This window comes from Saimiri boliviensis, chromosome 12 (assembly GCF_048565385.1).
Source record: "Saimiri boliviensis isolate mSaiBol1 chromosome 12, mSaiBol1.pri, whole genome shotgun sequence".
Taxonomy (NCBI): Eukaryota; Metazoa; Chordata; class Mammalia; order Primates; family Cebidae; genus Saimiri; species Saimiri boliviensis.
Window position 1 is genome coordinate 48,293,310 of NC_133460.1, and position 14,728 is coordinate 48,308,037.

Sequence of the window (14,728 nt, forward strand, 5' to 3'; positions counted from 1 at the left end):
TGAATGTGGTGGTGTGATCATAGCTCACTGCAGCCTTGAACTCCTGAGCTCCAACAATCTTCTTGCTTTAGTCTCCCACATAGATAAAACTATAGCCATGTGCTGCCACACCTGGCCAATATTTCTTTTAAGAATTTTTTTGTAGAGCTGAGTATCTCACTGCATTGCCCAGGCTGGTGAATTTTTGTACATTTTTTACTACGGAATTCCCAGCACCTACAACAGTGCCTGGCAAATGACAGACACTAAATACTGAACAAGTGAACAAATTTTTTCCTTTTTTTAAATTTAAAAAAAAAATTTTTTTAGACAGCATCTCACTCTGTCACCCGGGCTGGAGTGCAGTGGCTTGATCACAGCTCACACAGCCTCCATCTCCTAGGTTCAGGTGATCCTCCCAACCTCAGCTTCCTGAGTAGCTGGGACTATAGAGTTCCACCACCATGCCTGGTTAATTTTTTAAAATCTTTTGTAGACATGGGGTTTTGCTATGTTGCCCAGGCTGGTGTTTAACGCCTGGGCTCAATTGATCCCCTCCCGCCCCAATTCCAACCTCCCAAAGTGCTAGGATTACAGGTGTGAGCCACCCACCACACCTGGCCCAAATCATTTTAAATGTACTGGGGAATGCACTGATAGGAGGCCAGACTGGCAGGACTGCCTATTAGAAGTAATCAGATGAGGCTGGGCACGGTGGCTCATGCCTGTAATCCCAGCATTTTGGGAGGCCGAGGTGGGTGGGTCACGAGGTCAGGAGAAGACCAGCCTGGCCAACATGGTCAAACTCCGTCTCTACTAAAAATACAAAAAATTGGCTGGGACATAGTGGTGAGCACCTGTAATCCCAGCTACTCGGGAGGCTGAGGCAGGAGACTCGGTTGAACCCGGGAGGTGGAGATTGCAGTGAGCTGAGAGCATGCCATTGCACTCCAGCCTGGGCAACAGGGTGAGACTCAATCTCAAAAAAAAAAAAATGGTGGCCTAAACTAATAGAAGATAAAAAGATGTATACAGAGCTATTTAGGAGATGGAATAGTACTACTTGGTTTTAGGTTTAATAATAACAAAAGAGACCTGGTACAGTGGCTCACACCTGTAATCACAGCACTTTGGGAGGCCATGGCGGATAGATTACTTGAGGCCAGGGGTTCGAGACCAGTCTGGCCAACATGGTGAAACCCCATCTCTACCAAAAATACAAAAATTAGCCAGGTGTGGTGGTACACACCTGTAATCCCAGCTACTCAGGAGGCTGAGGTTGCAGTGAGCCAAGACCAAGCCAATGCACTCCACCCTGGGTGACAAAGCAAGGCTCCGTCTCATAAATAAATAAGAGGCTTGGCTTGGTAATTCCAGCATTTTAGGAGGCTAAGGTGGGAGGATCGCTTGAGTCCAGGACTTCGAGATCAGCCTGGGCAACATGGCAAGACCCCATCTCTTACCATTTGCAAATGGGAAGGAAGGGGCATGTAAAGAGGAAGATAATAAATTTAGACTTCAACATACTGACATACAGCAGTTATTGAAACATTCAGGTGTGATTGTTCTAGCTGGACGTTGGATATTCCAGTCTGGAGCTCTGGAGAGCCATCTGGCCTGGAGACAAAGTTGTGGGAGTGAGCAGCACATGTAATGATAGACCTGGAAATGGATAAGATCTCCCAGGGATAAGGTTTAGGAAGGAATTTTTCGGAGCATTAACACTTAAAAGGACAGACATTTAATTTTATTTATTCTTCAGAATAATTCTATGGAGGTAAGTGGTAGCATTTATATTTTACTATGAGAAACCTGAAGCTTAAAAAAGCTAACTTGTCAATAAGAAAGCTGGTCAATCTGAGATTCAAACTGTATGTCCATGACCTTCTAAAATCAGTGCTCATTTGTATGTCTTGAAGCACTTTACACAGCTGGTGCTTAATAGTTAAAATCTTGTATCACCCCTCCCCATTTTACTTGATAACTTAGGAAGGTAAAAGATATGAGGTGGCTTTCACAGTTGTGGGACTTAGCTCTTGTTACCCTGGACAGTTGTACAAATTCCTACAACCTGTATTTCAGGGTCAAAGTGAAGATATTTATCTATCACTGTTTTGTATATTTATGGCTCTCGATCAAGAGATTATATATTAATAATGATGATAATTGCGGGGAGGGTGGCTCACGCCTGTAATCGCAGCATTTTGGGAGGTAGAGGGGGGTGGAACACCTGAGGTCGGGAGTTCGAGACCAGCCTGACCAACATAAAGAAACCCCATCTCTACTAAAAATACAAAATTAGCCAGGCGTGGTGGCGCATGCCTGTAATCCCAGCTACTCTGGAGGCTGAGGCAGGAGAATCGCTTGAACCCGGGAGGCAGAAGTGGTGGTGAGCAGAGATTCCGCCATTGCATACCAACCAGGACAATAAGAGGGAAACTCCAACTCCCCTCCCCCCCAAAAAAATCAGATCTTGGCTACATTTCAATCAGATATTGGCTACATTTCAATCCTTTGTCTTTATTTTTATTTTACTTTAAGTTCCAGGATACATGTACAGAACATGAAGGTTACATAGGTATACGTGCGCCATGGTGGTTTGCTGCACCTATCAACCCGTCATCTAGGTTTTACGTCCCACATACACTAGGTATTTGTTCTAATGCTCGTTTTTTCTTCTTTTCTAAGGCCGTCTCACTGTAACCACCTCTTGAGCTCAAGCGATCCTTCCGCCTCAGCCTCCATGGTAGCTGGGACTACAGTCGCGGGCCACCGTGCCCAGCTAAAAAAAATTATTGTTGGCCGGGCGCGGTGGCTCAAGCCTGTAATCCCAGCACTTTGGGAGGCCGAGGCGGGTGGATCACAAGGTCGAGAGATCGAGACCAACCTGGTCAACATGGTGAAACCCCGTCTCTACTAAAAATACAAAAAATTAGCTGGGCATGGTGGCGCGTGCCTGTAATCCCAGCTACTCAGGAGGCTGAGGCAGGAGAATTGCCTGAACCCAGGAGGCGGAGGTTGCGGTGAGCCGAGATCGCGCCATTGCACTCCAGCCTGGGTAACAAGAGCGAAACTCCGTCTCAAAAAAAAAAAAAAAAAAAAAAAAAATTATTGTAGAGATAGGTCTTGCTATGTTGCCTACGGCAGTGTGGGCATCCCAAAATGTTAGGATTACAGACGTGAGCCAAGGTGCCTGGCCTTTTTTTTTTTTTTTGAGACGGAGTTTCACTCTTGTTACCCAGGCTGGAATGCAATGGCGCGATCTCGGCTCACCGCAACCTCCGCCTCCTGGGTTCAGGCAATTCTCCTGCCTCAGCCTCCTGAGTAGCTGGGATTACAGGCACGCGCCACCACGCCCAGCTAATTTTTTGTATTTTTAGTAGAGACGGGGTTTCACCATGTTGACCAGGATGGTCTCGATCTCTCGACCTCGTGATCCACCCGCCTCAGCCTCCCAAAGTGCTGGGATTACAGGCTTGAGCCACCGCGCCCGGCTAGTGCCTGGCCTTTTTTAAAACGTAAGTTTTTATCCAGTGATAGGCTGGGGTATACACTTAATGTCTAAAGGTTTTTGCCTTTCAGTTAATATCAATTAACGCGAGTAGACTTAGCTAGCCATATTTGTAAACAATATTCCTATATGCTTCGTTAAACTAAGCCGATATTAAACATTTTTCCGTCCTCACAGTGTCAATCTAGAGAGAAACTCACCGCTGCAGGGGCCGGGGAAGGAGGCGGGAACATGCTCATTGACAACTTCATTTCCATGAGAATGGTTGCTGTGGCGACTGCTCCGTCTTCCCATTGGCCGCTGGCGAGCGTATTGCGGTTTTACGGGCGGGTTTTATTGGTTCCCGTGCCGCTGCGGCCCCGACCTGCCGAGAGCCGTAAGTAAAGTGTCGCAAAGCAGAAGGAAGGCGGGAGTCCCGACTGCAAACATTGAGGAAAGCCAGGCAGTAGAGGCCGCTATGGCGAACGTTCCGTGGGCCGAGGTCTGCGAGAAATTCCAGGCGGCGCTGGCCCTGTCGCGGGTGGAACTGCATAAAAATCCGGAGAAGGAACCGTACAAGTCCAAATACGGCGCCCGAGCGCTGCTGGAAGAGGTCAAGGCGCTGCTCGGCCCCGCGCCTGAGGACGAGGATGAGCGGCCTGAGGCCGACGACGGCCCGGGTGCGGATGGCCACGCCCTGGGGCTGCCGGCTGAGGTGGTGGAGCCCGAGGGGCCGGTAGGCCAGCGAGCGGTGAGGCTGGCGGTCATCGAGTTCTATCTCGGGGTGAACCACATCGACACCGAGGAGCTGTCGGCGGGGGAGGAGCACCTGGTGAAATGCCTGCGGCTGCTGCGCAGATACCGGCTCTCGCCCGACTGCATCTCCCTCTGCATCCAGGCGCAGGTGAGAGCGAGCCCCGCCAGGCCGGCCCCTGACGGCGGGTGGGAGGGATAGGGAGGAGCCCTTGCCAAGGCCAAGGGCAGACGTTCTAAGGCGCAGTTCGTCTCCACGTTTTTTGAAGCTCTGGACGGAGTCTCAGAGAGCGTGTATGATCTTCAAAAAGGCCAGGCTGAAGGACCTCTTGCTTTGTAACTAGACCTCCCACTGTCGCCCCCAAGCTCCCTGTTCACCCTTGTCGCCCACTCTTAACGCTTGCTGCTGCTTCACTTCATTGTGGCGATGCAATGGTGTCGGAGACCCTCCTGCATCGTCATGCGTTTTCCTCTCCACCACTCCAACTCCTTTTCATTCTATTAAGAAAATCCGAAGTAATTTAAATCTTAACGTCTCAAGGAAATGTCAGTGACTGGAGTACATTTTTGTTTGTTTGTTTGTTTTTTTTTGTTTTCTTAGAGATGGAGTCTCACTGTGTTGCCCAGGCTTGAGTTCAATGGTACCATCATAGCTCATTGCAGCCTCCACCTCTTGGGCTCAAGCAGTCCTCCTGCCTCAGCCTTCATAGTAGCTGGGACCACAAGTGCAGGCCACCACTCCTGGTAATTTTTTAAATTTTCCGTAGAGAGGGGGGTCTCACTATATTGCCCAGGCTAGTCTTGAACTCCTAGACTCAGGTGATCCTTCTGTCTTGGCTTCCCAAAGTGCTGGGACTACAGGCCTGAGCCGCAGTGCTTGGCTTAGGATACATTCTTAATTCAAACCAAAATGTCCAAAATTTTTAGCTTCCTTTCTTATCAAATTCATTTGTTTGTATCTCAGGGAATTCTTCCCCAGTCTTCAAAACCCAGCTCAAGAATCACTTCCTTTAGTATTAATAACTTTCTTGGGACCATTTTGAACCAAACTAATCTCTCCTTGCTACCTTTGAATTCTTATAATAACTTTTTGTTTCCCATTATAAGGTGTTTGGTTTATTCATTAAATCTGGGCAGGGCAAGTGGCTTACATCTGTAATCCCAGCATTTTGGGAGGCCGATGTGGGAGGACGGTGTGAGGCCAGGAGTCTGAGACCAGCCTAGACAACAAGGTCAGACTCTTGAGTCTACAAAAAAAAAAAAAAAAAACACAAAAAACCAACGCCCCCCCCCCACCATGCCAAAACAAACAAACAAACAAAAAATAACCCAAAAAACTAGCCAGGCATAGTGGTACATGCCTGTGGGCCTAGCTACTACAGAGTCTGAGGTAGGAGAATCGCTTGAACCTGGTAGGTGAAGGTTGCAGTGAGCCAAGATTGCGGCACTGCACTCCAGCCTGGTGACAGAGCAAGACTCTGTCTCAAAAAAAGAAAAGCTTATAATTATCTGTCCAGAAACTAGAACAAGTTATCAATGAGGATGTCTCCGAACTAAGAAATGAATAATATTGAAGATACACACTGGTCCAGAAGCACTTGACAAAGCTAAGGCATTGGCAGCAGGTGCTGGAGGACATCATGTGCAGCATAAAAAGCCAGCCAACATCCGTCAAGGCTCCTTGGTCTACCTTGAGCAGGCATTCAGTATTCCTGCACCTCCGAGGTGGACCTGGGCAAAAGGGTAAAGGCTGTTGGCCTGAGAGTGGGCAGGTATAGGAGACAACCCTGTGCATATGGTTTGCCACACATCCCTTCTTGTGGACTTGGCATTTTGGAAGATTCCTTTGCCAGAGGATGAGATGATTTTAATTTTATGCTCCCACCTAAAATTGTTTTTATAAGGTGTTAATTTCTTGAGTACTTTATAATATGCCTGTAGCTTGGGTAAATCAAGTAAACTTTTTTTTTTTTGGGAAAAAGAGAAAAAAAGAAAAAAGAATGAAAGAGAGAAAGAAAAAGGAAGAGAAAGAGGGAGAGAGAGCAGGAGTCTTGCTTTATTGCCCAGGCTAGAATGCAGTCTAAAAGTGGGTATTGAAAACCTCTTTTGGCCGGGCGCGGTGGCTCAAGCCTATAATCCCAGCACTTTGGGAGGCCGAGGCGGGGGGATCATGAGGTCAAGAGATCGAGACCATCCTGGTCAACATGGTGAAACCCCGTCTCTACTAAAAACACAAAAAATTAGCTGGGCGTGGTGGCGCGTGCCTGTAATCCCAGCTACTCGGGAGGCTGAGACAGGACAATTGCCTGAACCCGGGAGGCGGAGGTTGCGGTGAGCCAAGATCGCGCCATTGCACTCCAGCCTGGGTAACAAGAGCAAAACTCCATCTCAAAAAAAAAAAAAAAAAAGAAAAAAAAAGAAAACCTCTTTTATGCCGATAATTGTGCTTAACAATGGAGACAGGAAGGAATAAGGAAGGAAAATAACGAACAAGCAGCCAACCAGTGTTTCATTTAAACCTGTGAAATGCTATGCAATTACTGAGGAGTGATTTACTTCCAATTATGTAGTCACTTTTAGAGTAGGTGTGATGTGGTACTGAGAAGAATGTATGTTTTGGCCGGGTGCGGTGGCTCAAGCCTGTAATCCCAGCACTTTGGGAGGCCGAGGCTGGTGGACCACCAGGTCAAGAGATCGAGACCATCCTGGTCAACATGGTGAAACCCCGTCTCTACCAAAAATACAAAAAATTAGCTGGGCATGGTGGCACGTGCCTGTAATCCCAGCTACTCAGGAGGCTGAGGCAGGAGAATTGCCTGAACCCAGGAGGCGGAGGTTGCGGTGAGCCGAGATTGCGCCATTGCACTCCAGCCTGGGTAACAAGAGCGAAACTCCGTCTCAAAAAAAAAAAAAATGTATGTTTTGTGGATTTGGGGTGGAGAGTTCTATAAATATTTATTAAATTTACTTCTTCCGGGTCTGAGTTCAAGTCCTGGATATCCTTGTTAATTTTCTGTCTCGTTGATCTAATATGGACAATGTGATGTTAAAGTCTCCCACTGTTATTGTGTGGGAGTCTAAGTCTATAAGTCATTATGAACTTTGTATCTGGGTGCTCCTGTGTATATTTAGGATCGTTAGCTCTTCTTGTTGCATTGATCCTTTTACCATTATGTAATGTCCTTCTTTGCCTCTTTTGTTTGTTTGTTTGTTTTTGAGACAGAGTTTCTCTCGTTACCCAGGCTGGAGTGCAGTGGCACGATCTCGGCTCACCGCAACCTCCGTCTCCAGGGTTCAAGCAGTTCTCCCGCATTAGCCTCCCGAGTAGCTGGAACTACAGGCGTGTGCCACCATGCCCAGCTAATTTTTGTATTTCTAGTAGAGATGGGGTTTCACCATGTTGACCAGGATGGTCTCGATCTCTTGACCTCGTGATCCACCCGTCTCGGCCTCCCAAAGTTCTGGGATTATAGGCGTGGGCCACCATGCCCGGCCTCTTTGCCTCTTTTGATCTTTGTTGCTTTACTTTTTACTTACTCTTTTTTTTTTTGAGACAGAGTTTTGCTCTTGTTACCCAGGCTGGAGTGCAATGGTACGATGTCAGCTCACCGCATCCTCTGCTTCCTGGGTTCAGGCAATTCTCCTGCCTCAGCCTCCTGAGTAGCTGGGATTACAGGCACGCACCACCATGCCCAGCTAATTTTTTGTGTTTTTAGTAGAGACGGGGTTTCCCCATGTTGACCAGGATGGTCTCGATCTCTTGACCTTGTGATCCACCCTCCTCGGCCTCCCAAAGTGCTGGGATTACAGGCTTGAGCCACTGCGCCCGGCCTTACTTATTTATTTTTTGCTCTCCGTTTTGTTGGTAAATCTTCCTCCATTCCTTTGTTTTGAGTCTTTGTGTATCCTTGCATGTGAGATGGGTCTGGATGCAGTGTACCAATGGATATTGGCTTTTTATCCAGTTTGCCTGTCTTTGTCTTTTGATTGGTCAATTTAAATTTGTCAATTAAATTTAGTCAATTTAAATTTAGGATTAATAATAATATATGTGAGTTTAATACTGCCATTTGATGCTAGCTGGCTGTTTTGCCCATTAGTTGATGTAGATTCTTCATTATATTGATGCTCTTTACCTTTTGGTATATTTTTGGAATGGCTGATACTGGTTGTTCCTTTCTATGTGTAGTGCTTCTTTCAGAAGCTCTTGTAAAGCAAGCCTAGGGGTAATTATCTGTCCAGATGAAATCTCTGAGTACTTGCTTGTTCACGAAAGATTTTATTTTTCCTTCACTTATGAAGCTTAGTTTGGCTGGATATGAAATTCTGGGTTGAAAGTTCTTTTCTTTAAGGATGTTGAATATCGGCCCCCACTCTCTTCTGGCTTGTAGGGTTTCTGCTGAGAGATCTGAGAGTCTGATAGGCTTCCCTTTGGTGGGTAACCTGACCTTTCTCTCTGGCTGCCCTTAGCATTTTCTCCTTCATTTCAACCCTGGTGAGTCTGACGATTATGTGTCTTGGGGTTGCTCTTCTTGAGGAATATCTTTGTGGTGTTCTCTGTATTACCTGGAGTTGAATATTGTCCTGCCTTGCTAGGTTGGGAAAGTTTTTTTTTTTTTTTTTTTTTTTTTTTTTGAGACGGAGTTTAGCCCTTGTTACCCAGGCTGGAGTGCAATGGCACGATCTCGGCTCACCGCAACCTCCGCCTCCTGGGCTCAGGCAATTCTCCTGCCTCAGCCTCCTGAGTAGCTGGGATTACAGGCACGTGCCACCATGCCCAGCTAATTTTTTGCACTTTTAGTAGAGACGGGGTTTCACCATGTTGACCAGGATGGTCTCGATCTCTCGACCTCATGATCCACCCGCCTCGGCCTCCCAAAGTGCTGGGATTACAGGCTTGAGCCACCGCGCCCGGCGGAAAGTTTTCCTGAATAATATCCTGAAGAATATTTTCCAACTTGGATTCGTCTACTTCGTCACATTCAGGTACACCTATCAACGTAGATGAGGTCTTTTCACATAGTCCCATGTTTCTTGGAGACTTTGCTCATTCCTTTTTACGCTTTTTCCTCTAATCTTGTCTTCTCATTTTACTTCATTAAGTTGGTCTTCGACCTCTAATATCCTTTCTTGTGCTTGATCAATTCGACTGTTAAAACTTGTGCATACTTTGAAAAGTTCTCGTATTGTGTTTTTCAGCTTCATTAATTTGCTTATATTCCTCTCTAAATTGTCTCTTCATCAAACCTTTTTTCAAGGTTCTTAGTTTCTTTGCATTGGGTTAGAACATGTTCTTTTAGCTCACAGAAGTTTCTTATTATCCACCTTCTGAAGCCTGATTCTGACAATTCATCACACTCATTCTCCATCAGGCCTTGTTCCCTTGCTGATGAGGAGCTGTGATCCCCTGAAGGAGAGGCATTCTGGTTTCAGATATTTTCAGCCTTTTCGCGCTGGTTTCTTCCCATCTTTGTGGATATATGTACCTGTTGTCTTTGTAATTGCTGACTTTTAGATTGGGTCTCTGAGTGGACGTCCAGCTTGTTGGTGGTGATGTTATTTCTATTTCTTTGTTTTCCTTCGGCGGATGCCCCTCCCCCACAAAGCTGGCCCTTCCCAGGTTCAGCTGTACTTACTGTGAAACTCACAACCTTCAGCATTTCCAATTGCTGTTTTTTTGTGGGGGTGGGACCAGCTGAGCCCGATCACCTGGCTCCCTGCCTCGGACCCCCCTTTTTTTCTTTTCCTAATTGAATGGTGGATTCTCTCCCAGGTGCCCTAGTTGCCGCTAAAAAGGCGCCGGGATCTATGCAATTTCCCATTTGGCCACCACGCTGTCTTGCTGAGATTCTTGGTGCTTTTCTGCCTGGGAATCTCCCGGTCTGGCTCCTGGCTTCAGTTCCCTTTTTCTTTTTTCTTTATTTTGAGATGGAATTTTCACTCTTGTTACCCAGGCTGGAGGGCAATGGTGCGATCTCGGCTCACCGCAACCTCCGCCTCCTGGGTTCAGGCAGTTCTCCTGCCTCAGCCTCCTGAGTAGCTGGGATTACAGGCACGTGCCACCATGCCCAGCTAATTTTTCGTATTTTTAGTAGAGACGGGGTTTCACCATGTTGACCAGGATGGTCTCGATCTCTTGACCTCATGATCCACCCGCCTTGGCCTCCCAAAGTGCTGGGATTACAGGCTTGAGCCACCGCACCCTGCCCCAGTCCCCTTTTGAATCAGCTGGATGGGCGACTCTGCCTTCCCGGAGCTCCAAACGCCAACTAAAAGGGCACCCAGACCCGCATACTCCGCACTGAAAACCGCCGGGCCGGGACTCTGGCAAAATAGCTGCACTGGCTGAAAGAGTCGTGCTGGTGACCCGTGGGGCTCCTTCGCTGGGAATCTCCTGGTCCGTAGGCAACAAAAATTCATCTGGAAGTCTGGCGTCCACTCACTCCCTGCACCTTCACTGGGATCTGCAGTCCTGAGCTGCTACTAGTCGGCCATCTTAGATTTCTCCCCAAGAAATCTTTTTTTTTCCTTAGGCAAAGTTTAGATTGTTAGTGTGGTGACACAGTTTCTTTTTCATGTGGTTTTTTTTTTTTTTTTTTTTTTTTTTGGAGACAGAATCTTGCTCTGTTGCTCAGGTTGGATAGCAGTAGCACCTCACAGCTCACTGTAACTTCCACCTTCTTGGCTCAAGCAATCCTTCCACCTCAGACTCCCAAGTAGCTGGGACCACAGTTATGTGCCACCACACCCAGCTAATTTTTGTATTTTTGTAAAGACGGGATTTCATTAGATTGCTCAGGTTGGTCTCAAACTCTTGAGCTCAGGCCATCTACCTACCTCAGCCTCCTAAAGTGTTGGGATTACTGGTATGAGCCACCATGGCTCATCTTTTAAAAATTTTAGCATGACTTTTCATCTTTTATGTGCATTTCTCATTTGTTTGATATAAGGGGAAAATTCTAACAGCTTGAGAATCAAGGGGATGGGGATTTTGGTTGTAGGCCTTTTATGATAACCCTCAGTGGTGGTGTAGAAAAATATGTAAATTTTTTTTCTGTTTCAAGACTTCAGACTAAATCAAGAAGAGGACTGTAATGCAACAATATCTGTAATGCTTCCAGAGGTCTCAGATGAGGAGTTTTTTTGGAAATGGGTTGGAAGAGGATTAAAATATCCTGGGTTAGTGTGATAATATTACAGTAGGATCCTTAGGTTGATGCTGACTTTTATTTGGGGTAAGTTTATATTTTGTGTGGTGTTTATTTACTTTTTTTGAAGAGGAGGCTGTAGTAGGAACAGTCTTACAAATCAGTTTCAGTAATGGGGTAGACCCTGTTCTCAGTAGGAGTGACTTATGAGGGCTAAAGCTTGCTCTGATGGTCTCTTTGTTTTCTTTTTTTGCTTTTATCTTTTTTGTTTTACATTTTGAGAGGGGAGAGATTTTCTATTAAGGAAGGTTATTGCTAGTGAATTTGATTATTGGGGTGTCACAGTGGGGTTGGGGAGAGACTGCAGCATGATCCTTGGCTACTGAACCTCCACAAAGAGCATGTGGTACCCCTGCCTTTGGGAAGATCATTTGCTCTCTTGTTAGTTTTGCAGGCCACCTCAGATTCTCTGTTGAATTGCTGTTAAGAAATACAGACCAGCGTTGTTTCTGGACTCTCCAGTTGGGCGAGGTTTTCCTGAGTTTTATGTCTCTTCTTAGTTCACATTGTGTTACCCAGAACAAATGCTTCACTGTCCTCTGAACAGGCAGTACTCCTGTGGCTCTGTGTCTTGGCTCATTTAGTTTTCTTCAGCTTGAAGGCCCTTTGCCACACGTACTGACATCCACTCATGTTCCTGGTATGACCTGGATTGCCACCTGGTCCCTGAAACCTTCCAGCGCCCATTCTGCAGCATTCCCAGAGCATAGGACTTTTCTCTTTTCTACTGACTTTGCTTGGTTCTCCCTTGTGAGTTAGTAACTTCTGTCTCTTTGTCCCTCACTAATTGTTCACCCATGAGAATTAGGTATTATTCCTTTTATATATACAGGGACCATATAGTCTTTACCTTTTATACATGATACGTATTAATCGATTTTGTGTGTGCAAGGTATCTGGCACATGGACCTGTGATTACTAGCCTGAGGCAAATCTCAGTTAGAATGCATAGGTTAAACAAAGCTTTTCTTTTTTTTTTTAAATTTAATTTTATTTCTCTTTATAGAGTTGGGGTCTTACTATATTGACCAGGCTGGTCTCAAACTCCTGGCCTCAAGTGATCCTCTTATCTCAGCTTCCCAGAGTGCCAGGATTACAGGCATGAACCACTGAGCCCAGCCTAAATAAAGCTTTTAAAAGCTCCTGCAACCTCAAGGTTGTTAACCTGGTCATCTCATGGTAATTAGAAAATCTGATTGGCTGCTTTAGATTTCTTGATTAAAAACCTAAATAAACTAATTAAGTTTTAGGCATTCTTTCAAATGTTTCTCGGTGAAAAGATTGGGATCTATTCTATTTGGTGCTTTATGTAAGTATTTCGAATTAATGTATGTACCAGTTATTGCCATTTCTTAAGTCCAAAAGTTTTTTCTGGTCAAATAAATAGCATTTTTCAAAAACAAAAATTAGCTGGGTATAGTGGCATGCACTGTAGTCCCAGCTGCTTAGGAGGCTTAGGTGGGAGGACTGCTAGAGCCTGGGAGATCAAGGTTGCAGTAAGCTATTATGTGTTACTGTACTCCAGCCTGGGTGACACAGTGAGACCCTGTCTCAGAAAAAAAAAAAAAAAGTTGTTGAATGATCCTTTTTTTGTGTAAGACTGTGTATACACACACACACACACACACACACACACACACACACACATATTTACGTTATATATACACATATAAAAAGCTTATATGTACACATGTAAATATGTACAAATACATATAATGTGTGTGTATATGAAAGAGTTTTGCAGTATCAGTTCATGGGAATTCATGATTTTCTAACTGCTTTATCTTAATCTGGTGTCTTCTTGGGGAACTACAGAACTTAATCTTCTTGGGGAACTACAGAACTTGGCCCTACATTATTTATCAAAAGAGACTGATATTATGTTAGATTATCAAAAGAGAATTCTGTCTTTGCTGGGTTCCAGGTGCCTTAGAAATTAGTTTTATTTGCCGGGCGCGGTGGCTCAAGCCTGTAATCCCAGCACTTTGGGAGGCTGAGGCGGGCGGATCACGAGGTCGAGAGATCGAGACCATCCTGGTCAACATGGTGAAACCCCGTCTCTACTGAAAATACAAAACATTAGCTGGGCATGGTGGTGCGTGCCTGTAATCTCAGCTACTCAGGAGGCTGAGGCAGGAGAATTGTTTGAACCCAGGAGGCGGAGGTTGCGGTGAGCCGAGATCGCGCCATTGCACTCCAGCCTGGGTAACAAGAGCGAAACTCCGTCTCAAAAAAAAAAAAGAAAAGAAAAGAAAAATCTTGTGGGCCGGGCGCGGTGGCTCAAGCCTGTAATCCCAGCACTTTGGGAGGCCGAGACGGGTGGATCACGAGGTCGAGAGATCGAGACCATCCTGGTCAACATGGTGAAACCCCGTCTCTACTAAAAATACAAAAAATTAGCTGGGCATGGTGGCACGTGCCTGTAATTCCAGCTACTCAGGAGGCTGAGGCAGGAAAATTGCCTGAACCCAGGAGGCGGAGGTTGTGGTGAGCCGAGATCGCGCCATTGCACTCCAGCCTGGGTAACAAGAGCGAAACTCCGTCTCAAAAAAAAAAAAAAGAAAAAAAGAAATTAGTTTTATTTGCTATTCCTCTGATCCTTGTTATCAGCAATATATACTGGCACTACCATCATGATACTTAACTTTAGTAACATTTTCTAGGAAATTAGTAGATTGCTCTCCCCACTCCCAGGTTATATAGGTATAAGGAGTACTTTTTTGTTGTTATTTTTCACAGCTTCATTGAGTTGCAATTGGCATATAACAAACTGCACATATTTTTAAGGGTACAGTTTGCAGAGTTTTGACAAAATATATTTGTACCTGTGAAACAATCACTGTGATCAAGATATGAACATAACTGTTACCACCAAAAGTTTCCTTGTGCTCCTTTGTAGTCCCTTCCTCCTATATTCTTTTCCTTCCTTCTGCTTGCCCCCAACACTGCATTTTATAGAATTTTATTTTAGAGACAGGGTCTCACTGTGTTGCCTAGGCTGGCCTCAAACTCCTGGGATCATGTGATCCTCCCACCTCAGCCTCCTGAGTAGCTAGGACTATGTAAAAATTTATTTTATTTTATTTTATTTTGGAGACAGGGTCTGGCTCTGCCACCCAGGCTGGAATGTAATGTGTCATGATCTTGGCTCACTGCAACCTCTGCCTCCTGGGCTCAAGCCATCCTCCCACCTCAGCCTCCTAAGTAGCTGAGACTACATGGTCATACCACCACACCCGGCTAATTTTTGCATTTTTTGTACAGGCAGGGTTTTACCATGTTGGCCAGGCCTCAAGTG

At 45.6% G+C, this 14,728-nt stretch overlaps 1 protein-coding gene across 1 annotated transcript in view; it reads left to right on the plus strand.

Annotated features, from left to right (window-relative positions):
* Positions 1-3,874: 3,874 nt before the first annotated feature.
* Positions 3,875-14,728, plus strand: part of KIFBP (kinesin family binding protein) — a 40,586-nt gene continuing 29,732 nt past the window's right edge. The window contains exon 1 of the mRNA XM_003928665.4: positions 3,875-4,373. Within this exon, the coding sequence (XP_003928714.1) occupies positions 3,948-4,373 (426 nt within the window). The 5' untranslated portion in view covers positions 3,875-3,947. The remainder of the gene's footprint in view (positions 4,374-14,728) is intronic.